A 23,479-nucleotide genomic window follows, 5' to 3' on the forward strand; every position below is an offset into this window, starting at 1 on the left:
AACTTAAGGAATGGGATCATACAGCAAAACAATGCTCTACTGATGGTTGTGGGGAGGCAGAAATCTGGTTTAACCCAGAATTTCAAATGATTAGGGATTTAATTCAAGCAAATGAAAAAGAAAGTTAATATAAATATGCAAAATGTAGAAAGGATATTTACCTTTGTATTGAAGTCAATAAACATCTCTTCCATAAGCTTCATCTCTTCCATAAGCTTCAGAGTCTTAATTGTCTGCAGCAATGTACCCCGATGCCTGTAATATCCACCACAAAGCCATCTATAATATCTTCAGGGTTGGTAGACATTGCCATCCTCTTGGAACTTTGCCAGTTGATAAAGACATTTTCTTTCAGGTACCCAAAAACGTAAAATATTCAATATAGTAGCTGCTGTAGTGAGAAGAGGAGAGAAGAGTTTACTAGTACTGAAAATCTCGATTGGCAAACCACCATGTCTAAAGAACACCAGGAAAGCACCATACTTCACAAGGAATCAATAAAGCACACCACATAGTCTTAGAAAGGAAAAATAAGAAACACTTAAGATTCTAAAGCAGTGAAACTAAGGGGGGTATTCAATGTTTGGTCACGGCTGTCGAGCTGGCCCGACAGCCGTTACACTTTCCCGTTCTCTGTCTGCTTGACAGAGAATTTGCATGCGTAATTCAATGCCCCGCCTGCAGCGATATGAGAAGGGGGCGTGGCCGCGATAATCAGCCGGGATCTCATCTTCCTGGCCATCCTCGGCAGAACGAGCCAGACTACTTGTTAAGTCTGGCTCGTTCTGCCGGGGAAGATCCCCTGTTCAATGCTGTCGGGGAAGATCCCCTGTTCAATGCTGTCGGGGAAGATTCCCTGTTCTGAAAATAGATTACTGATAATAAATGTTGATAATCGATTACTCCCAAAATTAGAAACTATCTGCATATTAAATAATAGCAGGACCCAAACTGCCAGAAAGGCAGCTTACAGTATAACACCATAATGCATGATGTCATACTTTTGGTTCCATGATCAAAATAATCATACAACCCTTTGGATATTAAGCAAAATCTAGCTGGACATAGGACTGAAACCACTAGGACAACACAGCACAATGCTGCACCTTACGGAGCTGCATGATGCCATATTAACGGTTTTTAGGGACACTGAAAATAGTTTGTATTGCAGGGTGTTATCCATTAGGAGATCAATGGAAACGCAACAGGATCTGGGGACCAACATCATCAGTAAAGCTTAAAACTGCATAATGCCAAGTCGTAGGTGCCGTACGCCAAAGCATCACACAGTATGCCGCCATATCAACGGAATTAGAGATGCTGATAATAGATCACACCCAAAAACAAACTATTTGCATATTAAATAAAAGCTGAGAACAGGACCCAAACTGCCAGAGAGGCAGCTTACAGTATAACACCATAATGCAATACTTTTGGTTTTATGATCAAAATAATCATACAACCCTTTGGATATTAAGAAAAACCGAGCAGGACATAGGACTGAAACCACCAAGGAGGCAGCTTCAAGCATAACACCATAATGCATGATGCTATACTTTTGGTTCCATGATCAAAATAATCATACAACCCTTTGGATATTAAGCAAAACCTAGCTGGACATAGGACTGAAACCACCAAGGAGGCAGCTTGAAGCATAACATCATACTGCATGATGTCATACTTTTGGTTCCATGATCAAAATAATCATACAACCCTTTGGATATTAAGCAAAATCTAGCTGGACATAGGACTGAAACCACTAGGACAACACAGCACAATGCTGCACCTTACGGAGCTGCATGATGCCATATTAACGGTTTTTAGGGACACTGAAAATAGTTTGTATTGCAGGGTGTTATCCATTAGGAGATCAATGGAAATGCAACAGGATCTGTGGACCAACATCATCAGTAAAGCTTAAAACTGCATAATGCCAAGTCGTAGGTGCCGTACGCCAAAGCATCACACAGTATGCCGCCATACCAACGGAATTAGAGATGCTGATAATAGATCACACCCAAAAACAAACTATTTGCATATTAAATAAAAGCTGAGAACAGGACCCAAGCTGCCAAAGAGGCAGCTTACAGTATTACACCATAATGCAATACCTTTGGTTTTATGATCAAAATAATCATACAACCCTTTTGGATATTAAGAAAAACCGAGCTGGACATAGGACAGAAACCGCCAAGGAGGCAGCTTAAAGCATAACACCATAATACATGATGTCATACTTTTGGTTCCATGATTAAAATAATCATACAACCCTTTGGATATTAAGCAAAACCGAACTGGACATAGGACTGAAACCACCAAGGAGGCAGCTTAAAGCATAACACCATAATACAGGATGTCATACTTTTGGTTCCATGATCAAAATAATCATACAACCCTTTGGATATTAAGCAAAACCTAGCTGGACATAGGACTGAAACCACCAAGGAGGCAGCTTAAAGCATAACACCATAATACATGATGTCATACTTTTGGTTCCATGATCAAAATAATCATACAACCCTTTGGATATTAAGAAAAACCGAGCTGGACATAAGACTGAAACCACCAAGGAGGCAGCTTCAAGCATAACACCATAATTCATGATGCAATACTTTTGGTTCCATGATCAAAATAATCATACAACCCTTTGGATATTAAGAAAAACCGAGCTGGACATAGGACAGAAACCGCCAAGGAGGCAGCTTAAAGCATAACACCATAATACATGTCATACTTTTGGTTCCATGATCAAAATAATCATACAAGCCTTTAGATATTAAGCAAAATCTAGCTGGACATAGGACTGAAACCACTAGGACAACACAGCACAATGCTGCACCTTACGGAGCTGCATGATGCCATATTAACGGTTTTTAGGGACACTGAAAATAGTTTGTATTGCAGGGTGTTATCCATTAGGAGATCAATGGAAACGCAACAGGATCTGGGGACCAACATCAACAGTAAAGCTTAAAACTGCATAATGCCAAGTCGTAGGTGCCTTACGCCAAAGCATCACACAGTATGCCGCCATACCAACGGAATTAGAGATTCTGATAATAGATCACACCCAAAAACAAACTATTTGCATATTAAATAAAAGCTGAGAACCGGACCCAAACTGCCAAAGAGGCAGCTTACAGTATTACACCATAATGCAATACCTTTGGTTTTATGATCAAAATAATCATACAACCCTTTGGATATTAAGAAAAACCGAGCTGGACATAGGACAGAAACCGCCAAGGAGGCAGCTTGAAGCATAACACCATAATACATGATGTCATACTTTTGGTTCCATGATCAAAATAATCATACAACCCTTTGGATATTAAGCAAAACCTAGCTGGACATAGGACTGAAACCACCAAGGAGGCAGCTTAAAGCATAACACCATAATACATGATGTCATACTTTTGGTTCCATGATCAAAATAATCATACAACCCTTTGGATATTAAGCAAAATCTAGCTGGACATAGGACTGAAACCACTAGGACAACACAGCACAATGCTGCACCTTACGGAGCTGCATGATGCCATATTAACAGTTTTTAGGGACACTGAAAATAGTTTGTATTGCAGGGTGTTATCCATTAGATCAATGGAAACGCAACAGGATCTGGGGACCAACATCAACAGTAAAGCTTAAAACTGCATAATGCCAAGTCGTAGGTGCCGTACGCCAAAGCATCACACAGTATGCCGCCATACCAACGGAATTAGAGATGCTGATAATAGATCACACCCAAAAACAAACTATTTGCATATTAAATAAAAGCTGAGAACAGGACCCAAACTGCCAAAGAGGCAGCTTACAGTATTACACCATAATGCAATACCTTTGATTTTATGATCAAAATAATCATACAATCCTTTGGATATTAAGAAAAACCGAGCTGGACATAGGACTGAAACCACCAAGGAGGCAGCTTCAAGCATAACACCATAATTCATGATGCAATACTTTTGGTTCCATGATCAAAATAATCATACAACCCTTTGGATATTAAGCAAAACCGAGCTGGACATAGGACTGAAACCACCAAGGAGGCAGCTTCAAGCATAACACCATAATTCATGATGCAATACTTTTGGTTCCATGATCAAAATAATCATACAACCCTTTGGATATTAAGCAAAACCGAGCTGGACATAGGACTGAAACCACCAAGGAGGCAGCTTAAAGCATAACACCATAATACATGTTGTCATACTTTTGGTTCCATGATCAAAATAATCATACAACCCTTTGGATATTAAGCAAAACCTAGCTGGACATAGGACTGAAACCACCAAGGAGGCAGCTTAAAGCATAACACATGATGTCATACTTTTGGTTTTATGATCAAAATAATCATACAACCCTTTGGATATTAAGCAAAACCTAGCTGGACATAGGACTGAAACCACCAAGGAGGCAGCTTAAAGCATAACACCATTATACATGATGTCATACTTTTGGTTCCATGATCAAAATAATATACAACCCTTTGGATATTAAGCAAAATCTAGCTGGACATAGGACTGAAACCACTAGGACAACACAGCACAATGCTGCACCTTACGGAGCTGCATGATGCCATATTAACGGTTTTTAGGGACACTGAAAATAGTTTGTATTGCAGGGTGTTATCCATTAGGAGATCAATGGAAACGCAACAGGATCTGGGGACCAACATCATCAGTAAAGCTTAAAACTGCATAATGCCAAGTCGTAGGTGCCGTACGCCAAAGCATCACACAGTATGCCACCATACCAACGGAATTAGACATGCTGATAATAGATCACACCCAAAAACAAACTATTTGCATATTAAATAAAAGCTGAGAACAGGACCCAAACTGCCAGAGAGGCAACTTACAGTATTACACCATAATGCAATACTTTTGGTTTTATGATCAAAATAATCATACAACCCTTTGGATATTAAGAAAAACAGAGCTGGACATAGGACAAACCACCAAGGAGGCAGCTTAAAGCATAACACCATAATACATGATGTCATACTTTTGGTTCCATGATCAAAATAATCATACAACCCTTTGGATATTAAGCAAAATCTAGCTGGACATAGGACTGAAACCACTAGGACAACACAGCACAATGCTGCACCTTACGGAGCTGCATGATGCCATATTAACGGTTTTTAGGGACACTGAAAATAGTTTGTATTGCAGGGTGTTATCCATTAGATCAATGGAAACGCAACAGGATCTGGGGACCAACATCATCAGTAAAGCTTAAAACCGCATAATGCCAAGTCGTAGGTGCCGTACGCCAAAGCATCACACAGTATGCCACCATACCAACGGAATTAGAGATGCTGATAATAGATCACACCCAAAAACAAACTATTTGCATATTAAATAAAAGCTGAGACAGGACCCAAACTGCCAGAGAGGCAACTTACAGTATTACACCATAATGCAATACTTTTGGTTTTATGATCAAAATAATCATACAACCCTTTGGATATTAAGAAAAACCGAGCTGGACATAGGACTGAAACAGCCAAGGAGGCAGCTTAAAGCATAACACCATAATACATGTCATACTTTTGGTTCCATGATTAAAATAATCATACAACCCTTTGGAAATTAAGCAAAACCGAGCTGGACATAAGACTGAAACCACCAAGGAGGCAGCTTAAAGCATAACACCATAATACATGATGTCATACTTTTGGTTCCATGATTAAAATAATCATACAACCCTTTGGATATTAAGCAAAACCGAGCTGGACATAAGACTGAAACCACCAAGGAGGCAGCTTGAAGCATAACACCATACTGCATGATGTCATACTTTTGGTTTTATGATCAAAATAATCATACAACCCTTTGGATATTAAGAAAAACAGAGCTGGACATAGGACAAACCACCAAGGAGGCAGCTTAAAGCATAACACCATAATACATGATGTCATACTTTTGGTTCCATGATCAAAATAATCATACAACCCTTTGGATATTAAGCAAAATCTAGCTGGACATAGGACTGAAACCACTAGGACAACACAGCACAATGCTGCACCTTACGGAGCTGCATGATGCCATATTAACGGTTTTTAGGGACACTGAAAATAGTTTGTATTGCAGGGTGTTATCCATTAGATCAATGGAAACGCAACAGGATCTGGGGACCAACATCATCAGTAAAGCTTAAAACTGCATAATGCCAAGTCGTAGGTGCCGTACGCCAAAGCATCACACAGTATGCCACCATACCAACGGAATTAGAGATGCTGATAATAGATCACACCCAAGAACAAACTATTTGCATATTAAATAAAAGCTGAGAACAGGACCCAAACTGCCAGAGAGGCAACTTACAGTATTACACCATAATGCAATACTTTTGGTTTTATGATCAAAATAATCATACAACCCTTTGGATATTAAGCAAAATCTAGCTGGACATAGGACTGAAACCACTAGGACAACACAGCACAATGCTGCACCTTACGGAGCTGCATGATGCCATATTAACGGTTTTTAGGGACACTGAAAATAGTTTGTATTGCAGGGTGTTATCCATTAGGAGATCAATGGAAATGCAACAGGATCTGTGGACCAACATCATCAGTAAAGCTTAAAACTGCATAATGCCAAGTCGTAGGTGCCGTACGCCAAAGCATCACACAGTATGCCGCCATACCAACGGAATTAGAGATGCTGATAATAGATCACACCCAAAAACAAACTATTTGCATATTAAATAAAAGCTGAGAACAGGACCCAAGCTGCCAAAGAGGCAGCTTACAGTATTACACCATTATGCAATACCTTTGGTTTTATGATCAAAATATTCATACAACCCTTTGGATATTAAAAAAAATCTAGCTGGACATAGGACTGAAACCACTAGGACAACACAGCACAATGCTGCACCTTACGGAGCTGCATGATGCCATATTAACGGTTTTTAGGGACACTGAAAATAGTTTGTATTGCAGGGTGTTATCCATTAGATCAATGGAAACGCAACAGGATCTGGGGACCAACATCAACAGTAAAGCTTAAAACTGCATAATGCCAAGTCGTAGGTGCCGTACGCCAAAGCATCACACAGTATGCCGCCATACCAACGGAATTAGAGATGCGGATAATAGATCACACCCAAAAACAAACTATTTGCATATTAAATAAAAGCTGAGAACAGGACCCAAACTGCCAAAGAGGCAGCTTACAGTATTACACCATAATGCAATACCTTTGATTTTATGATCAAAATAATCATACAACCCTTTGGATATTAAGAAAAACCGAGCTGGACATAGGACTGAAACCACCAAGGAGGCAGCTTAAAGCATAACACCATAATACATGATGTCATACTTTTGGTTCCATGATCAAAATAATCATACAACCCTTTGGATATTAAGCAAAATCTAGCTGGACATAGGACGGAAACCACTAGGACAACACAGCACAATGCTGCACCTTACGGAGCTGCATGATGCCATATTAACGGTTTTTAGGGACACTGAAAATAGTTTGTATTGCAGGGTGTTATCCATTAGATCAATGGAAACGCAACAGGATCTGGGGACCAACATCAACAGTAAAGCTTAAAACTGCATAATGCCAAGTCGTAGGTGCCGTACGCCAAAGCATCACACAGTATGCCGCCATACCAACGGAATTAGAGATGCTGATAATAGATCACACCCAAAAACAAACTATTTGCATATTAAATAAAAGCTGAGAACAGGACCCAAACTGCCAAAGAGGCAGCTTACAGTATTACACCATAATGCAATACCTTTGATTTTATGATCAAAATAATCATACAACCCTTTGGATATTAAGAAAAACCGAGCTGGATATAGGACTGAAACCACCAAGGAGGCAGCTTCAAGCATAACACCATAATTCATGATGCAATACTTTTGGTTCCATGATTAAAATAATCATACAACCCTTTGGATATTAAGAAAAACAGAGCTGGACATAGGACAGAAACCGCCAAGGAGGCAGCTTAAAGCATAACACCATAATACATGATGTCATACTTTTGGTTCCATGATTAAAATAATCATACAACCCTTTGGATATTAAGAAAAACCGAGCTGGACATAAGACTGAAACCACCAAGGAGGCAGCTTGAAGCATAACACCATACTGCATGATGTCATACTTTTGGTTCCATGATCAAAATAATCATACAACCCTTTGGATATTAAGCAAAATCTAGCTGGACATAGGACTGAAACCACTAGGACAACACAGCACAATGCTGCACCTTACGGAGCTGCATGATGCCATATTAACGGTTTTTAGGGACACTGAAAATAGTTTGTATTGCAGGGTGTTATCCATTAGGAGATCAATGGAAACGCAACAGGATCTGGGGACCAACAACATCAGTAAAGCTGAAAACTGCATAATGCCAAGTCGTAGGTGCCGTACGCCAAAGCATCACACAGTATGCCACCATACCAACGGAATTAGAGATGCTGATAATAGATCACACCCAAAAACAAACTATTTGCATATTAAATAAAAGCTGAGAACAGGACCCAAACTGCCAGAGAGGCAACTTACAGTATTACACCATAATGCAATACTTTTGGTTTTATGATCAAAATAATCATAAAACCCTTTGGATATTAAGAAAAACAGAGCTGGACATAGGACTGAAACCACCAAGGAGGCAGCTTAAAGCATAACACCATAATACATGATGTCATACTTTTGGTTCCATGATCAAAATAATCATACAACCCTTTGGATATTAAGCAAAATCTAGCTGGACATAGGACTGAAACCACTAGGACAACACAGCACAATGCTGCACCTTACGGAGCTGCATGATGCCATATTAACGGTTTTTAGGGACACTGAAAATAGTTTGTATTGCAGGGTGTTATCCATTAGGAGATCAATGGAAACGCAACAGGATCTGGGGACCAACATCAGTAAAGCTTAAAACTGCATAATGCCAAGTCGTAGGTGCCGTACGCCAAAGCATCACACAGTATGCCACCATACCAACGGAATTAGAGATGCTGATAATAGATCACACCCAAAAACAAACTATTTGCATATTAAATAAAAGCTGAGAACAGGACCCAAACTGCCAGAGAGGCAACTTACAGTATTACACCATAATGCAATACTTTTGGTTCCATGATTAAAATAATCATACAACCCTTTGGATATTAAGAAAAACAGAGCTGGACATAGGACAGAAACCGCCAAGGAGGCAGCTTAAAGCATAACACCATAATACATGATGTCATACTTTTGGTTCCATGATTAAAATAATCATACAACCCTTTGGATATTAAGCAAAACCGAGCTGGACATAGGACTAAAACCACCAAGGAGGCAGCTTAAAGCATAACACCATAATACATGATGTCATACTTTTGGTTCCATGATCAAAATAATTATACAACCCTTTGGATATTAAGCAAAATCTAGCTGGACATAGGACTGAAACCGCTAGGACAACACAGCACAATGCTGCACCTTACGGAGCTGCATGATGCCATATTAACGGTTTTTAGGGACACTGAAAATAGTTTGTATTGCAGGGTGTTATCCATTAGGAGATCAATGGAAACGCAACAGGATCTGGGGACCAACATCAGTAAAGCTTAAAACAGCATAATGCCAAGTCGTAGGTGCCGTACGCAAAAGCATCACACAGTATGCCGCCATACCAACGGAATTAGAGATGCTGATAATAGATCACACCCAAAAACAAACTATTTGCATAGTAAATAAAAGCTGAGAACAGGACCCAAACTGCCAGAGAGGCAACTTACAGTATTACACCATAATGCAATACTTTTGGTTTTATGATCAAAATATTCATACAACCCTTTGGATATTAAGAAAAACCGAGCTGGACATAGGACTGAAACCACCAAGGAGGCAGCTTAAAGCATAACACCATAATACATGATGTCATACTTTTGGTTCCATGATTAAAATAATCATACAACTCTTTGGATATTAAGAAAAACAGAGCTGGACATAGGACAGAAACCGCCAAGGAGGCAGCTTAAAGCATAACACCATAATACATGATGTCATACTTTTGGTTCCATGATTAAAATAATCATACAACCCTTTGGATATTAAGCAAAACCGAGCTGGACATAGGACTGAAACCACCAAGGAGGCAGCTTAAAGCATAACACCATAATACATGATGTCATACTTTTGGTTCCATGATCAAAATAATCATACAACCCTTTGGATATTAAGCAAAATCTAGCTGGACATAGGACTGAAACCACTAGGACAACACAGCACAATGCTGCACCTTACGGAGCTGCATGATGCCTTATTAACGGTTTTTAGGGACACTGAAAATAGTTTGTATTGCAGGGTGTTATCCATTAGATCAATGGAAACGCAACAGGATCTGGGGACCAACATCATCAGTAAAGCTTAAAACTGCATAATGCCAAGTCGTAGGTGCCGTACGCCAAAGCATCACACAGTATGCCGCCATACCAACGGAATTAGAGATGCTGATAATAGATCACACCCAAAAACAAACTATTTGCATATTAAATAAAAGCTGAGAACAGGACCCAAACTGCCAGAGAGGCAACTTACAGTATTACACCATAATGCAATACTTTTGGTTTTATGATCAAAATAATCATACAACCCTTTGGATATTAAGAAAAACAGAGCTGGACATAGGACAGAAACCGCCAAGGAGGCAGCTTAAAGCATAACACCATAATACATGATGTCATACTTTTGGTTCCATGATTAAAATAATCATACAACCCTTTGGATATTAAGCAAAACCGAGCTGGACATAGGACTGAAACCACCAAGGAGGCAGCTTGAAGCATAACACCATACTGCATGATGTTATACTTTTGGTTTTATGATCAAAATAATCATACAACCCTTTGGATATTAAGCAAAACCTAGGTTCACATAGGACTGAAACCACCAAGGAGGCAGCTTGAAGCATAACACCATACTGCATGATGTCATACTTTTGGTTCCATGATCAAAATAATCATACAACCCTTTGGATATTAAGCAAAATCTAGCTGGACATAGGACTGAAACCACTAGGACAACACAGCACAATGCTGCACCTTACGGAGCTGCATGATGCCATATTAACGGTTTTTAGGGACACTGAAAATAGTTTGTATTGCAGGGTGTTATCCATTAGGAGATCAATGGAAACGCAACAGGATCTGGGGACCAACATCATCAGTAAAGCTTAAAACTGCATAATGCCAAGTCGTAGGTGCCGTACGCCAAAGCATCACACAGTATGCCACCATACCAACGGTATTAGAGATGCTCATAATAGATCACACCCAAAAACAAACTATTTGCATATTAAATAAAAGCTGATAACAGGACCCAAACTGCCAGAGGCAGCTTACAGTATTACACCATAATGCAATACTTTTGGTTTTATGATCAAAATAATCATACAACCCTTTGGATATTAAGAAAAACCGAGCTGGACATAGGACTGAAACCACCAAGGAGGCAGCTTAAACCATAACACCATAATGCATGATGTCATACTTTTGGTTCCATGATCAAAATAATCATACAACCCTTTGGATATTAAGCAAAACCTAGCTGGACATAGGAGTGAAAATGCTTTAAAGGCAGCTTCCTGCACAATCCCATACCTTTAAAAAGGTAAACATTAAATGAAAGCAACATTGAAATGTGATGATTACAATATGAATGGAAGGTAGTTATGAGAAATATATTTACCTGTGCATTGAAATCCATTAATTTCTTGTCCAACATCTTCAAAGACTCAATATTCTGTATCCTGTCAGCTTATGTTCTCTGTTCAAAGACATTGGCTTCTCTTGCAACATTGTTAAGGATAGATGCAAACCATTTTCTTTCAAGTACTCAATGACCTCAATATTCAATTGAGTAGCTGCCCTAGTGAGAAGAGGAAACAATTCATATAAGTAACGTATGGAAAAAATTTAAACCAACCAATTTTAAATGCAAGACACCCTACAGGAAGTGAACATTCCACATTATAGAAGGTACCATAAAGAAATGAATAATCCTTTTTTTCCATACCTGATAATGTATCTATATATCTATCTATCTACTGTATCTCTACACACAGCGTGACTGGCTCATAGGGGTACAGGGGAACCCCCAGTTGAAAACACTGCGTGATAGCTCACCACTTCCTCTGAGAACCAAGTTACAGAATGTACATCAGAATTGTATATCATTTGTTAGGGCTATTTCACACACTCCGGCTCCTGCGGCGAAAACCTGCAAGGCCAGGAAGCGGTGTCACACTCAGTAGTTGAGAATGGTGGAGATGGCCACAGCCCGGCAGCCGGCCCTTTCAGTGGTGGGATTTGATTGCAACCACGAGGCCGGGCCGTGTGAATGGACACAATAGTGTCTATTAACTACTGTGCACGGCACAACTTTTGGCCGCCCGGCAGGAGCTGGAGCGTGTGAAATAGCCCTTACAATATACTGCACAGACCTATAGTGTATTTACTGCTCTGCATTGAAGCTCTTAGAAGGCTGCTAGGTCTGTCCGGCTTCCTACAGAAATCCAGCTCTGCACACCCAAGCCTAGACTCAGTCCTATATGGAGGAAGCACATGCCAATAGGACTGCCTGTACTGTAGGTGACTGGTAGGTAGGACTTCCAATCACTGCCAGGCACAGTGAAGCCAGTGCAGTCTCATGTACTGCGTCTTGCTCCATTAAGGCTGAGCTACAGTCCCAAAGGTAAAACCCGCCTATGAACAGAACCTATCTACACAGGAGAAACCTACAGTGTTGAAGCCTATGTGGTTAAATATCTTCCCTGGGAGTCCGACAAATTATTTTCTAAATATGGATATAATTCTACATTGCTGGCCTGTGGATATTAAAAAGACAGGCACCATCCTGTGACAGTAACGGAGGAGGAAAATTAACATACATAAGCAGTGATGTGGATGGCTTGACCCTGTCCAGTAGGAGAACTAAATATTGGATGAGTCACCCCAGAGGCAGCAGAAGTGTGAGTGGTCCTTCTTGCTCCTTTCTTTCTTCTTTTCCCCAGTTTTTTCGGGGGTGGGGTTATTGCCCAAACAACTGAGTTTAAAGGCCAAGAGACTTGCTGGAAATATTGCTAACATATTGGGCCTATTTGTTGTATGGAGAAATTCTTCTCACCAGCCATACCATCAAAAGTCCAGAGGGACCATGCTGAATGCACACGCCAGACAGCTAATGTGGCCACTGCTACCCCAAATCCTAGCAAGCCAGCAAGGAAATCAGACTCCTCTGGTAATAGTATCAGCCAGTGTGTACTACCCCCCTCAATGCAGGATAGGAGAGGTGAAGACTACGAAGCAATGATACAAGCTATTAAACAAACTATAGAGCTCCTACTGGGCAGCACGGATGGTGCAATGGATAGCATTACTGCCTCACAGCACTGAGGCCATGGGTTCAAAACCCACCATGGTCCTAACTGTGTAGAGTTTGTATATTCTCCCCATGCTTGCGTGGGTTTTCTCAGGGTACCCTCAGTTTCCTCCCACAATCCAAAAATATACTGGTAGGTTAATTGGCTTCCAATAAAATTAACCCTAGAATGTGTGCGCATGTAGCAAACTTTTTTTTTTAAAAGGTATTAGAAATACTTTAAAGGGCCCCATACATCAGCAATTAATTGTGATAATTTTCAGATATGGAGATAATTGCCACACTGAATTTTAGATGTGTGGGCTCCCCCTTTTGGCAATCCCAATCAAAATCGCCAATCGATTGCTTAATCAGGTTTTTAAACACGTTTAATAATCTGGTATTATCTGCAGATCTTTTTTATATGTGTGGGCATTCCCAATTCGTCTTCTTGATCTATTTACATTATGAACAACTGAAATGACATTCGATTGGGCAATTTCAAGATATGAAGATGCAATCTTTAGATGGAAAAATCTGCCGATCACTGAAATAAATCTGTAATGTGTGGGCAAAGTTAGATTAATGGATTTTACAATCTATCTGGCCCAAAAATCCCTGTATCTGGAAATCCATAAATTGTGATTGCTGATGTATGGGGCCCATTAGTCCTCGCACCGAGCAAGGGCTGCTGGGAATTGTAGTTTATTCAATGCAGTGCGCCCGGCTGCAGCAGCTGTGTTATGTTAGAAGGCTTGCAGTAATAACGGTAGTGTCTAGATCCCCTTCAGTTTTGACAATTTTCCCCATCATACCATAAATCTGTCAGTAATAACTGTATAAATCAGGGCCTGCATACAGGTTCGCTAGCTCAAAGAACTAAATTCTGAGACTTAATATACTCAACTGAAAAGGGGATTTAATAAATGGCTACATCCAAAACGAACACGAGACCTACACCACCACAAGCAGCATAATGCGGGCCCAGGGATATACCAGGAGAGAACAGGCACACGCGGATAGACCATAAATCACGGAGTGAATGTGACATGCAGCGGAATCACAGTGACAGGAGCCACCTTCCCCAACCAAGCCTGAGCCCATCTCACCCGTCTCCTCCGCCAGCTCTGGCTAGGGGCCGGTGTGATTTCCACGGATCCCCTCCGTAAGTCTTCCGAGGAAACCATAGTTGTCTTGGAAAGAGAGCTGCTTACTCGGCCCGGTAGTCCCCGTCATCTTCCTCTGTCTCCCGCAGCGGCGCTGACACTTCCCGCCTCTAGACAAAATTGAAATGAAGAAGCCGGGCACACCGGAAGCAGCGTGATTATATCCTCATACTGTACATCACGTGATCAACCTCTGACGACCTCATCAGGGGGAGGAGTCTGAAGATCAGTATAGGCGCCTGTGCTGGCTGGAGGTTCGGAAGTGCCGCGCTAACACATCACCAGTGACTTCCGGAAATTGGGGGCGTGGCTTCACGGCGTGTGGCAGGCCCCCCCCCCCAGCGCCTGAGAGCGGAACGGAACGCACTACATTTCCCAGAATCCCCCGCAGCCCCGTCCTGTGGTATAGTGGTCACATTGGGTGATCACGTGATGGTCACGTGGGATGTGACGTAATGTTGGAGAGAAGGAACTACTAGACACTACCTGTTCGAAAGTGCCGCGCTAACACATCACCGGAAATTGGGGGCGTGGCTTCATGGCGTGTGGCAGGCCCCCCAGCGCCTGAGAGCGGAGCACTACATTTCCCAGAATCCCCCGCAGTCCCGTCCTGACGCTTGTTCCTGTTGCCAGGGTAACAGAGGCAAGATGGCGGCATGCGGCTGACACCGTGAAGGGAGATAGCGGAGAGCAGCACTTGCTGGATTATAAAGTGTGAGTGGCGGGGTTCTGTCAGTGTGACGTCTCTAATTGGGAAGCACTGAAGGGGAGGGTCACAGTTATACTACTGATTGCGGTGAATGCGCTTTACACTTATCATTGCTGTACATCTGCTTTCTGAGCGAGCTGTAACTGAGGGTTGCCTACCTGACCTCTCCATTAGTGAGAAAATGCTCTGTTCCTGGACTTCCCTGGTGATGTTCGATTGACATCACCTGTAGTGAAACACCTTCCTTATCAATTACCTACCTGCCCTCAGGTGATGGCAATCATACATTACCAGGGAAGTCCAGGAACAGAGCATTTTCTCCCTCATGGAGGGTCAGGTAGGCAAGTAAGCAAGACAGTACATACAGTGTACATTGTGTCTCATCACTTTACTTCTGGTAAATGCTGAGGCAGCAACATTTCTGTTACAGGCCATGCTCGTTGTAGGATCCAAGTGTTATGTTGCTATAGCATGTGCATGTGGCCTTATTGATGTGCAGCGGCTTGGTAAGCATCTGAGGGACAGATTTATTAAGTCTGGAGTAGTGATAACACAGCAGCCAGACACATCCTAACTGTCATTTTTCAAACCTAGCTTGTAACTTGACAGCAGCTGATTGGCTGCTACATTATTACCAGTGGAGGCTCCTACATCAGCAGAGGAGAGGGAGTGCCACAATGCTGCCGCCCCTCTCCGGTCCCTGCATGTCACCAGCACCTGCTTGTCTTGAATCGCCGTTGCGGGACCGCCGCATGCGCAGTAGCCTCCTTAGCATACCCTCGAACATGACCCATTCGGTACACAATGCTCTGTTCCTGGACGTCCCTGCTGGTCCTAGCCTCAATGGGGCTGCTTCGGGAACAAACCTGTAGAATTGTATACGGCCCTGGTCCGGCGCATGCGCAATATCGTCAATGGTACTATGCTTGCACAGAACCCTTTTTTAGGGGCTGCCCCACAGTTGCGCATAGCGAGGCATCCCAGAGGGAGGGAACGCCTCCAAATGAACACTTTATTCTTCTGCAGGGCTTAGTACATCTGCCAATTAGACTCCTATCTAGGGATGGGACATCGAAAGAAAACATCGGTCAAATGATGTTTTTCAACATTGGTTGCAAAACATCATTTAGACCTAAACATTGGTACTGTGAACCCGATGTTAACCGATGTTAACCGATGTTTCGATATTTTTTTAAATAAACTGGTTACCAAAGCATATAATACACTAATAATCTTCTGAAATGATAAATAATCCCTCTATTAAGTTTATCTTGTTGGGGTGGGTGCAGTTGCACTCTCAAATCCACCACTTAAGTATAAAAGATGCAACATTGCCAACATCAAACATATAAACAACCCTATTGTTGCTTAGAATAACCATCAGAACAAAGACGCTGGAGCCAGTGCAACTGCAAATTAATGTTTGAAACACGTCTGCATTTGACAAACCAGCCCCCATCCCCTCCCTCAAATAGAAACTACTGTACCTGTCACTCAGTATCTGCGTCCGCTGTAAGTCACTGCACATGTGCAGTGTGACTGACATTGCATTTCAAAGAAATAAACTGTGCAAATGTCTGCATCCACAACTGAATCAGGCCCTTTGTAAGGTACTGTGATATGCTTGCTGCATAATAATAAATCAATTGATAGATTGTAAGCTTGCGAGCAGGGCCCTCATACCTTTGACTGACTGGAAATACCCTGTTTTTTGTATCACTGTCTCCTATTGTAAAGCGCAAGTGAATATGCTGCGCTATATAGGAAACTATTAATAAATAAATAAATAAATATGAAGGGAGTTCACCACAATGTCACTACTAGTGACTATCGTACCATACTGTTCATTCTAGCATCCACTATCTTTGAAAACCCATTCAGTTCCTCTTCCCTGCCTGGGGTGTCGCTGTCTGCTGTAGTGTTTCTAGCACAGTGTGGTCTGTATAACACCACAGCAGACAACGACAGTGACTCACTAACAGCACCAGTTGCAGTGAGGCAGGGGTGGGGCTGTCCTGTGTGCTGCTGCTGAATGGCTGGCCAGACTGTCTTTCACTGTCAGCTACCACCCACAGCAGCAGCACACAGCCACACACACATATGAAAGCCCAGCCAGCAGTGATACTGTCATGTTTGTTAATGTTTTTTTTTTTTTATCAGTCTCTTAAGTTTTTAATGAATATAAATCAAGGAGAGAGTGAGCTGGCTGCAAAGCATTGAAAGCAGCACACATTGACACACAAAATAAAAAACATTGGAAGATTGAGAAAAACATCGGGGGGAGAAATCTTGCGATGGTGATGAAACATTGGATCCTCAACATTGCAGGGTTAAACATCGAACATTGGAACCATAAATCCGATGTTACCGATGAAACATCATATGATTACCCATCCCTACTCCTATCTAGTCACATCTTCATATCAACATTACCCGGTTTGGTATTGATTTCATGTTTCACTGTCCATAGCATTAAGGGGCATACACACGGGGCAATTTTTGCCTATTTTCTAAGCAATCTGTCTACGGGATGCGGTTAATTTCCCGGCGGTCGGGATCCCGGCGGTCGGAATCCCGACACTGGAATCCCGACCGCCGAAATCCCGAAACTTTCTCCCTCCGTGGGTGTCCACGACACCCATAGAGGGAGAATATAATAGCGTGCCGAGCGTAGCGAGGCACCGGGCCCGCTGCGTGGCGAGCGCAGCGAGCCCGCAAGGGGGGGCGATCCATGTCCCCCCCTTGTCGGGATTTCGGCGGTCGGGATTCCAGTGTCGGGATTCCGACCGCCGGGATCCCGACCGCCGGGATATCATATCGGATCCCTGTCTACATGGCTTAGAAATTAAGTACAATTAGCTCCGTTTGTACACACTTTATTCATGGCGATGAGCGGTCCCGTGTCACCGGCTCAGATCTTTAGCACATGCAGGAAAAATCTAGTTGGATCGCCTAGCAAGTGCATACAATACATTAGTTAGCACAGATAGGAGGCACACATCGCTATGTGTATGGGCAACCTAGACCTAGTAAGTTCAAGGGAAACCTCCTAGCCTAAATCGCTTAACACACACCGCTATGCACAGATCTCAACGTGTATATGGGACTTTATGGAAAAGTTCTTGGTGTTCATACTATACATGCAAGGTTTAACCTAGATCCTAGTGAGAGAAGGGACTCCTAACGTCACAGTCCAGTGACACAATGCAACATGGGGAGAAGCAAGGTCCGAACATGGGAGCCCCAATGTACTCTCACGGGAGCACTTTGCTTATCATGCTTGGGTGCAGTGGCTCGCTCCACTTGCCATCTGGTTAATAAAGGCAATAGTTAGAGTCGTGAATAATGACAGTGCGAGCCCACCAACCTTGATCCTCCCCCTGTCTATCAAGGTCGATCAAGGCGTGTAACATAGTCGGCTTGAAAGGTCCTTTTTCTCACTAGAATCTAGCAACTACCATATAAGCAGTAAAAAGGGCTGTCCACTTGCCATTACCGTAGCGCATGTATATGTAAGAGAATACATTTTACATCCGATGATAGAAAATAATTACAATTGAAAAAAAGAATACTGTACTCATTGAGAAATGCTAAATATTGATTACTATTCCTTTCATTTATGTATTTATTTGGGTACTTGTTTCCTATCTGGGCGCCCACTAAGTTAATTGCGCACCATGCTATTCTCCGTAGAGAAATCGGATCGCATCGCATCGTACACATACACGATATTGAACGATGCGATGCAATGCGATGCGATCCGATTCGATTTCCCATAGGAAACAATGTTAAATGGCTCAATTTAGCCAAATTATCATAGGAACAATAGTAAATGGGCCAAAAACACCCCTGAACATTGAAATGTCCCCCCAAAAGTAGTTGACGCCACCCCGCCATCAACGTGAACCCGAAGCGTGGCGAGCGCAGCGAGCCCGCGAGGGGCGGCGGTACGCGTCCTCTGACCTTTTCATGCCCTACTATCCACGTCGGCGTGGAGTGAGAATAGAATAGTGTGGCGAGCGCAGCGAGCCACCGAGCCCGAAGCGTGGCGAGCGGACGCGGATACCTTCACAGGTAAACGCGTCCCTTCGCGGGCTTCCCAGGTGTCCGCGTCGCCCGCGAGGGGACGCGTATAACTGTGAAGGTATCCGCGTCCCCTCGCGGGGCTCGCTGCGCTCGCCACGCTTCGGGCTCGGTGGCTCGCTGCGCTCGCCACACTATTCTATTCTCAACTCCACGCCGACGTGGATAGTAGGGCATGAAAAGGTCGGAGGACGCGTACCGCCGCCCCTCGCGGGCTCGCTGCGCTCGCCACGCTTCGGGTTCACGTTGATGGCGGGGTGGCGTAAACTACTTTTGGGGGGACATTTCAATGTTCAGGGGTGTTTTTGGGCCATTTACTATTGTTCCTATGAGAATTTGGCTAAATTGAGCCATTTCACATTGTTTCCTATGGGAAATCGAATCGGATCGCATCGCATCGTTCAATATCGTGTATGTGTACGATGCGATGCGATCCGATTTCATTACGGTGCCGTACGTAGAAAACCTGGGCGCCCAGATAGGAAACAAGTACCTTTATTTGTTTATGTTTGCCATTTCATAAATATAAATATATTTTAAAATTAAAAAAATCTAATTTATTATCTTGCATTTTTCTATGTTTGCAAAATATGGTTGATAAATATTGACAACACAATGACTGGAATGACAGAATCTAGAGGCTTCTTCGCTGTGCAAACTGTTGCTGTACCTTTATTGTTTGTCTTTACTTATCACAGTAAAGGAGCCCATACACGCTCCGTTTTAAAGCTCCGTTCTGTACTTTTAAAGTACACATCGTATCGGATCGCATCCCTAGTGCATCCAGTGTGCATGCACTGCGATCCGATACGATGTGTACCTAGTACAAAAAGTGTGTGCAGCACATACTTTTTGTACCGTACTATGTGAGTACAGAAGGGAGCCGGTGAAAACGGAGCGTGTATGGGCTCCTTAAGGTAGGTGCTTTTAAACTGTATTTTATTTACATTCTAAATATTTGTATAGTTGTAAAATAGGCTAATTATAATTGTTGCTACAGATACATCTTCCATTTGTTTAATTTTTTTTATTTTATTTTTTTTATATTGAACATTTCCAGTCAAGTGTGTTGAATACCACTTATTGTCTATAGCCAGACCACATATTTCTTACCAACTTTATTCAAGTTTCCAAGGAACACTTTATTGGAATAGATATAGACATAGATGAGCAAAAGAACAAAACAAGAAAAGAGTGATTTACAGTACAAATGCAAATTAGGACAAGTACATTGTAAACAAAAGACAGTTGCAGCAGCGGACACTGATGCAATTATAACAGTGGCAGAGATAGAAAGGCACATGAGGAGAGAGGGCCCTGCTCATTAGAGCTTACATTCTAAAGGGAAGGGGCATACAAACTGGGGTGATACAGCAGGGAACATACTTTGCTAGTAGTATGTGGGTAACATTCTCTTCCATTTTGAATCTCAATAAAGATAATATTGAAACTTCAGTCAGAAACATTGTGTAGTCCTCGTAAGTTCTGCATTTAATACCGTTTAAAAGAATACATCCATCAATAAAACAGATTAAAGGGCAAACATTACTTGTGTTTAATATTTCTTCTATTTTCTATTTGTTTATTCTTGTTGCACTTTAATTTAATCACTTTTATACTTAAAGTCTAAAAGAACCTGACAATTGTGACTAAAATCACCATCTTTCTTGCTGGTGCCTTCCCTCCCTCTCCTGTCAGGCAGAAGGTAAGCATTGTAAAGAGGATTTTAGCCCCACTGGTGGCTGGCATGATCAGCTGCTTTAAGTAGATTATCATTCTGCTGCTACTAGTATTTCTTTAATCTTTATTCCTTGCTTGCAGTGTCACTGCTAGTGATGCCTTAGACAGGTCTTATTTATATTTATAAGTGTATAAATTATATCAGATAGCCACATACAGTATAAAATACAGCAGTGTGAGAAACCATTACTAAGATTTGTAACAAAGCAAATAAAAGACTACATGTTCAGTGTTCACATGTCCAGTGTAGAAAGGGCTTGGTTACAGTAAACATGCATGTTATGGAACACTCTGCCTGAGAAGGTTGTGATGTCAGACACAATTGACGTTTGAAAAAGGGTTAAGGTGCCCATAGATGGTACAATTACTGGGTGCGATGAGATGCGCGCTCCCGTCACACATCTTATAGCACAGCACAAAAAGTATGTGCTGCAAATACTAGATCTCATCTCATTGAATCTCATTGCATTGCAAAACCTATGCGATGCGATGCGATCTAGTTCAAATTGTATACAATAATTGTACAGTATATGGGCACCTTTAGACTTTTAGCAGAAAAAAGTATCCTAGGATATAACTAGCAATCATAATAAACAATTTTTGGTCGTCAGTGATATACTGTATATATATTTGAAACGGGTAGTGGGTATGGTCAATATCATTAGTGTTCTGCGCTCCTGTGCATCATTAACAACTAAGACACCCCCCCCCCCCCTGTAGTCTGAACATACATGTCGATTTGGCTTTGTAGCCAATGACCTGCATGTTCAGATGGGTCCCGGTGCCTTCACTAAGTCTTATCGTTAACGATATCATGCAGTGTGTACACAATATTTCGTCCACCCACGGCACCATGTGTAGTGTTATGAGGCTTTAGACTATAATCTTTAATATTTGCTGATTTTTTTTTTTTGTTTTAAATTGGACAGGCTGTGGTAAAATGACTGCCATTATTTATAGAATAAGTTTGGGTGGAAGGCTCCCATGGACCTACTGTAACATAGGCATATTGTGTTCGGGAAAGAGAGTACCACCCCAAAAATAGCTTTATTAAGTCAAACGATATCCAAAAAACATTTTCTAAATTGCTACCTTTCTTTTTTTAATGTTTGCATATCTGCTATTTGGCTGTTTAGGGCTTATACCCAAGACTGGTGTAAGAGGGATATATGTACTAAATCATCCACAATCATATTGGATAGATTTTGAATTGCTGTCTTAAGAGATTAGTAACTACTTTAGGTACTTGTGTGTTATCTGGGCGCCCGATTTTTTTCATCTTATGTCATTGTACAACCAAAAATCGGTCGCATTGCATGCGATGCGACGCGATTGGACCAGATTTCTAATTGTACAGGCACCCAGATGCATGATTCCTGATTTCTTAATGACTATGTCAAATGCCCCCCCCCCCCATTGTTAACGCCACCCCACGATCAACGCCAACCCGAAGCGTGGCGAGCCCGCATGGAACGGTACGCGTCCTCCAACCTTTTCATACCCCCACTCTCCACGTCGGCGTGGAGTTGATTTTATATAGTGTGGTGAGCGCAGCGAGCCACTGAGCCCGAAGCGTGGCGAGCCCTACGAGGGGATGTGCATTACTCGCGGGGCTTGCTGCGCTCGCCACGCTTCGGGCTCGGTGGCTTGCTGCTCTCGCCGCACTATATAAAATCCTAGCACAGGTCTGGTTTGCATATCAGTGCTGATATACAGACCACACTGTGTTAGAAGCACTACAGCAGACAGCGACACCCTTAGGCAGAGAAGAGGAACTGCATGGGTTTTTAAAGTGGGCGGGGTGCTAGAATGAACACTATGCCACTGTATAAAAAAATCTGTAATACAGTAACAGCATTAGTATAAAGTAGTTACTAATCTCTTAAATTCTTATTCGTATATTTATTTCTATTTATTTCATTCTTCTTTCATTTCATCTACTCCTCTCACTGCTATTATCATTATACCTGCTTTTGCACTCTGCATATCTACGGTACCCACCCACCTCCCTCCCCTTAGCGCTTGTAAAAAACCTCACTATTCATCTTCCTACTTATATCAAGCTGCTTTTACCCTCTAGCGCAATTCCCTTTAAAAGGAATTTATTCCTTTTTCTCTACATCCACTAATCTCTTAAAACAGCAATTGAAAATCTATCCAATATGACCTCTTACACGAGTCATGAGTCTTAGGACCTGATTCTGGTCCATACGTAAAGCTGTGAAATTTGCAGCTTTGCTTGTGGATGAAACGCCACACGCACAAATGACCCCCCCCCCCCCCTTCCATGCCAAGTTCCCCTGTACGCATGCAAATGAGTGTTTAGCTGCCCGCACCCGCATCAAGATCACATTAGCATGAGAACGCCCAGTGTTTTCATG

At 42.1% G+C, this 23,479-nt stretch overlaps 1 protein-coding gene and 1 long non-coding RNA gene across 4 annotated transcripts in view; one reads left to right on the forward strand and one right to left on the reverse strand.

Annotated features, from left to right (window-relative positions):
• Positions 1-14,873, reverse strand: part of LOC146080793 (uncharacterized) — a 45,655-nt gene extending 30,782 nt beyond the window's left edge. Inside the window, exons 1-3 of one of the 3 annotated variants that reach the window (XR_014474983.1) lie at positions 14,510-14,873; positions 11,730-11,909; positions 162-391 (exon numbers count right to left, since the gene is read on the reverse strand). This is a non-coding gene — a long non-coding RNA (uncharacterized LOC146080793). The remainder of the gene's footprint in view (positions 1-161; positions 392-11,729; positions 11,910-14,509) is intronic. The other 2 variants (XR_014474982.1, XR_014474981.1) reach the window with 2 other exon arrangements.
• A 5,100-nt stretch (positions 14,874-19,973) lies between these two features.
• Positions 19,974-23,479, forward strand: part of LOC146005778 (protein PTHB1-like) — a 489,046-nt gene continuing 485,540 nt past the window's right edge. The window contains exon 1 of the mRNA XM_083145203.1: positions 19,974-20,055. Coding sequence (XP_083001329.1) covers positions 19,974-20,055 — 82 coding nt within the window. The remainder of the gene's footprint in view (positions 20,056-23,479) is intronic.

Source organism: Crinia signifera, chromosome 5 (genome assembly GCF_055691185.1).
Source record: "Crinia signifera chromosome 5, ASM5569118v1, whole genome shotgun sequence".
Lineage (NCBI taxonomy): Eukaryota > Metazoa > Chordata > Amphibia > Anura > Myobatrachidae > Crinia > Crinia signifera.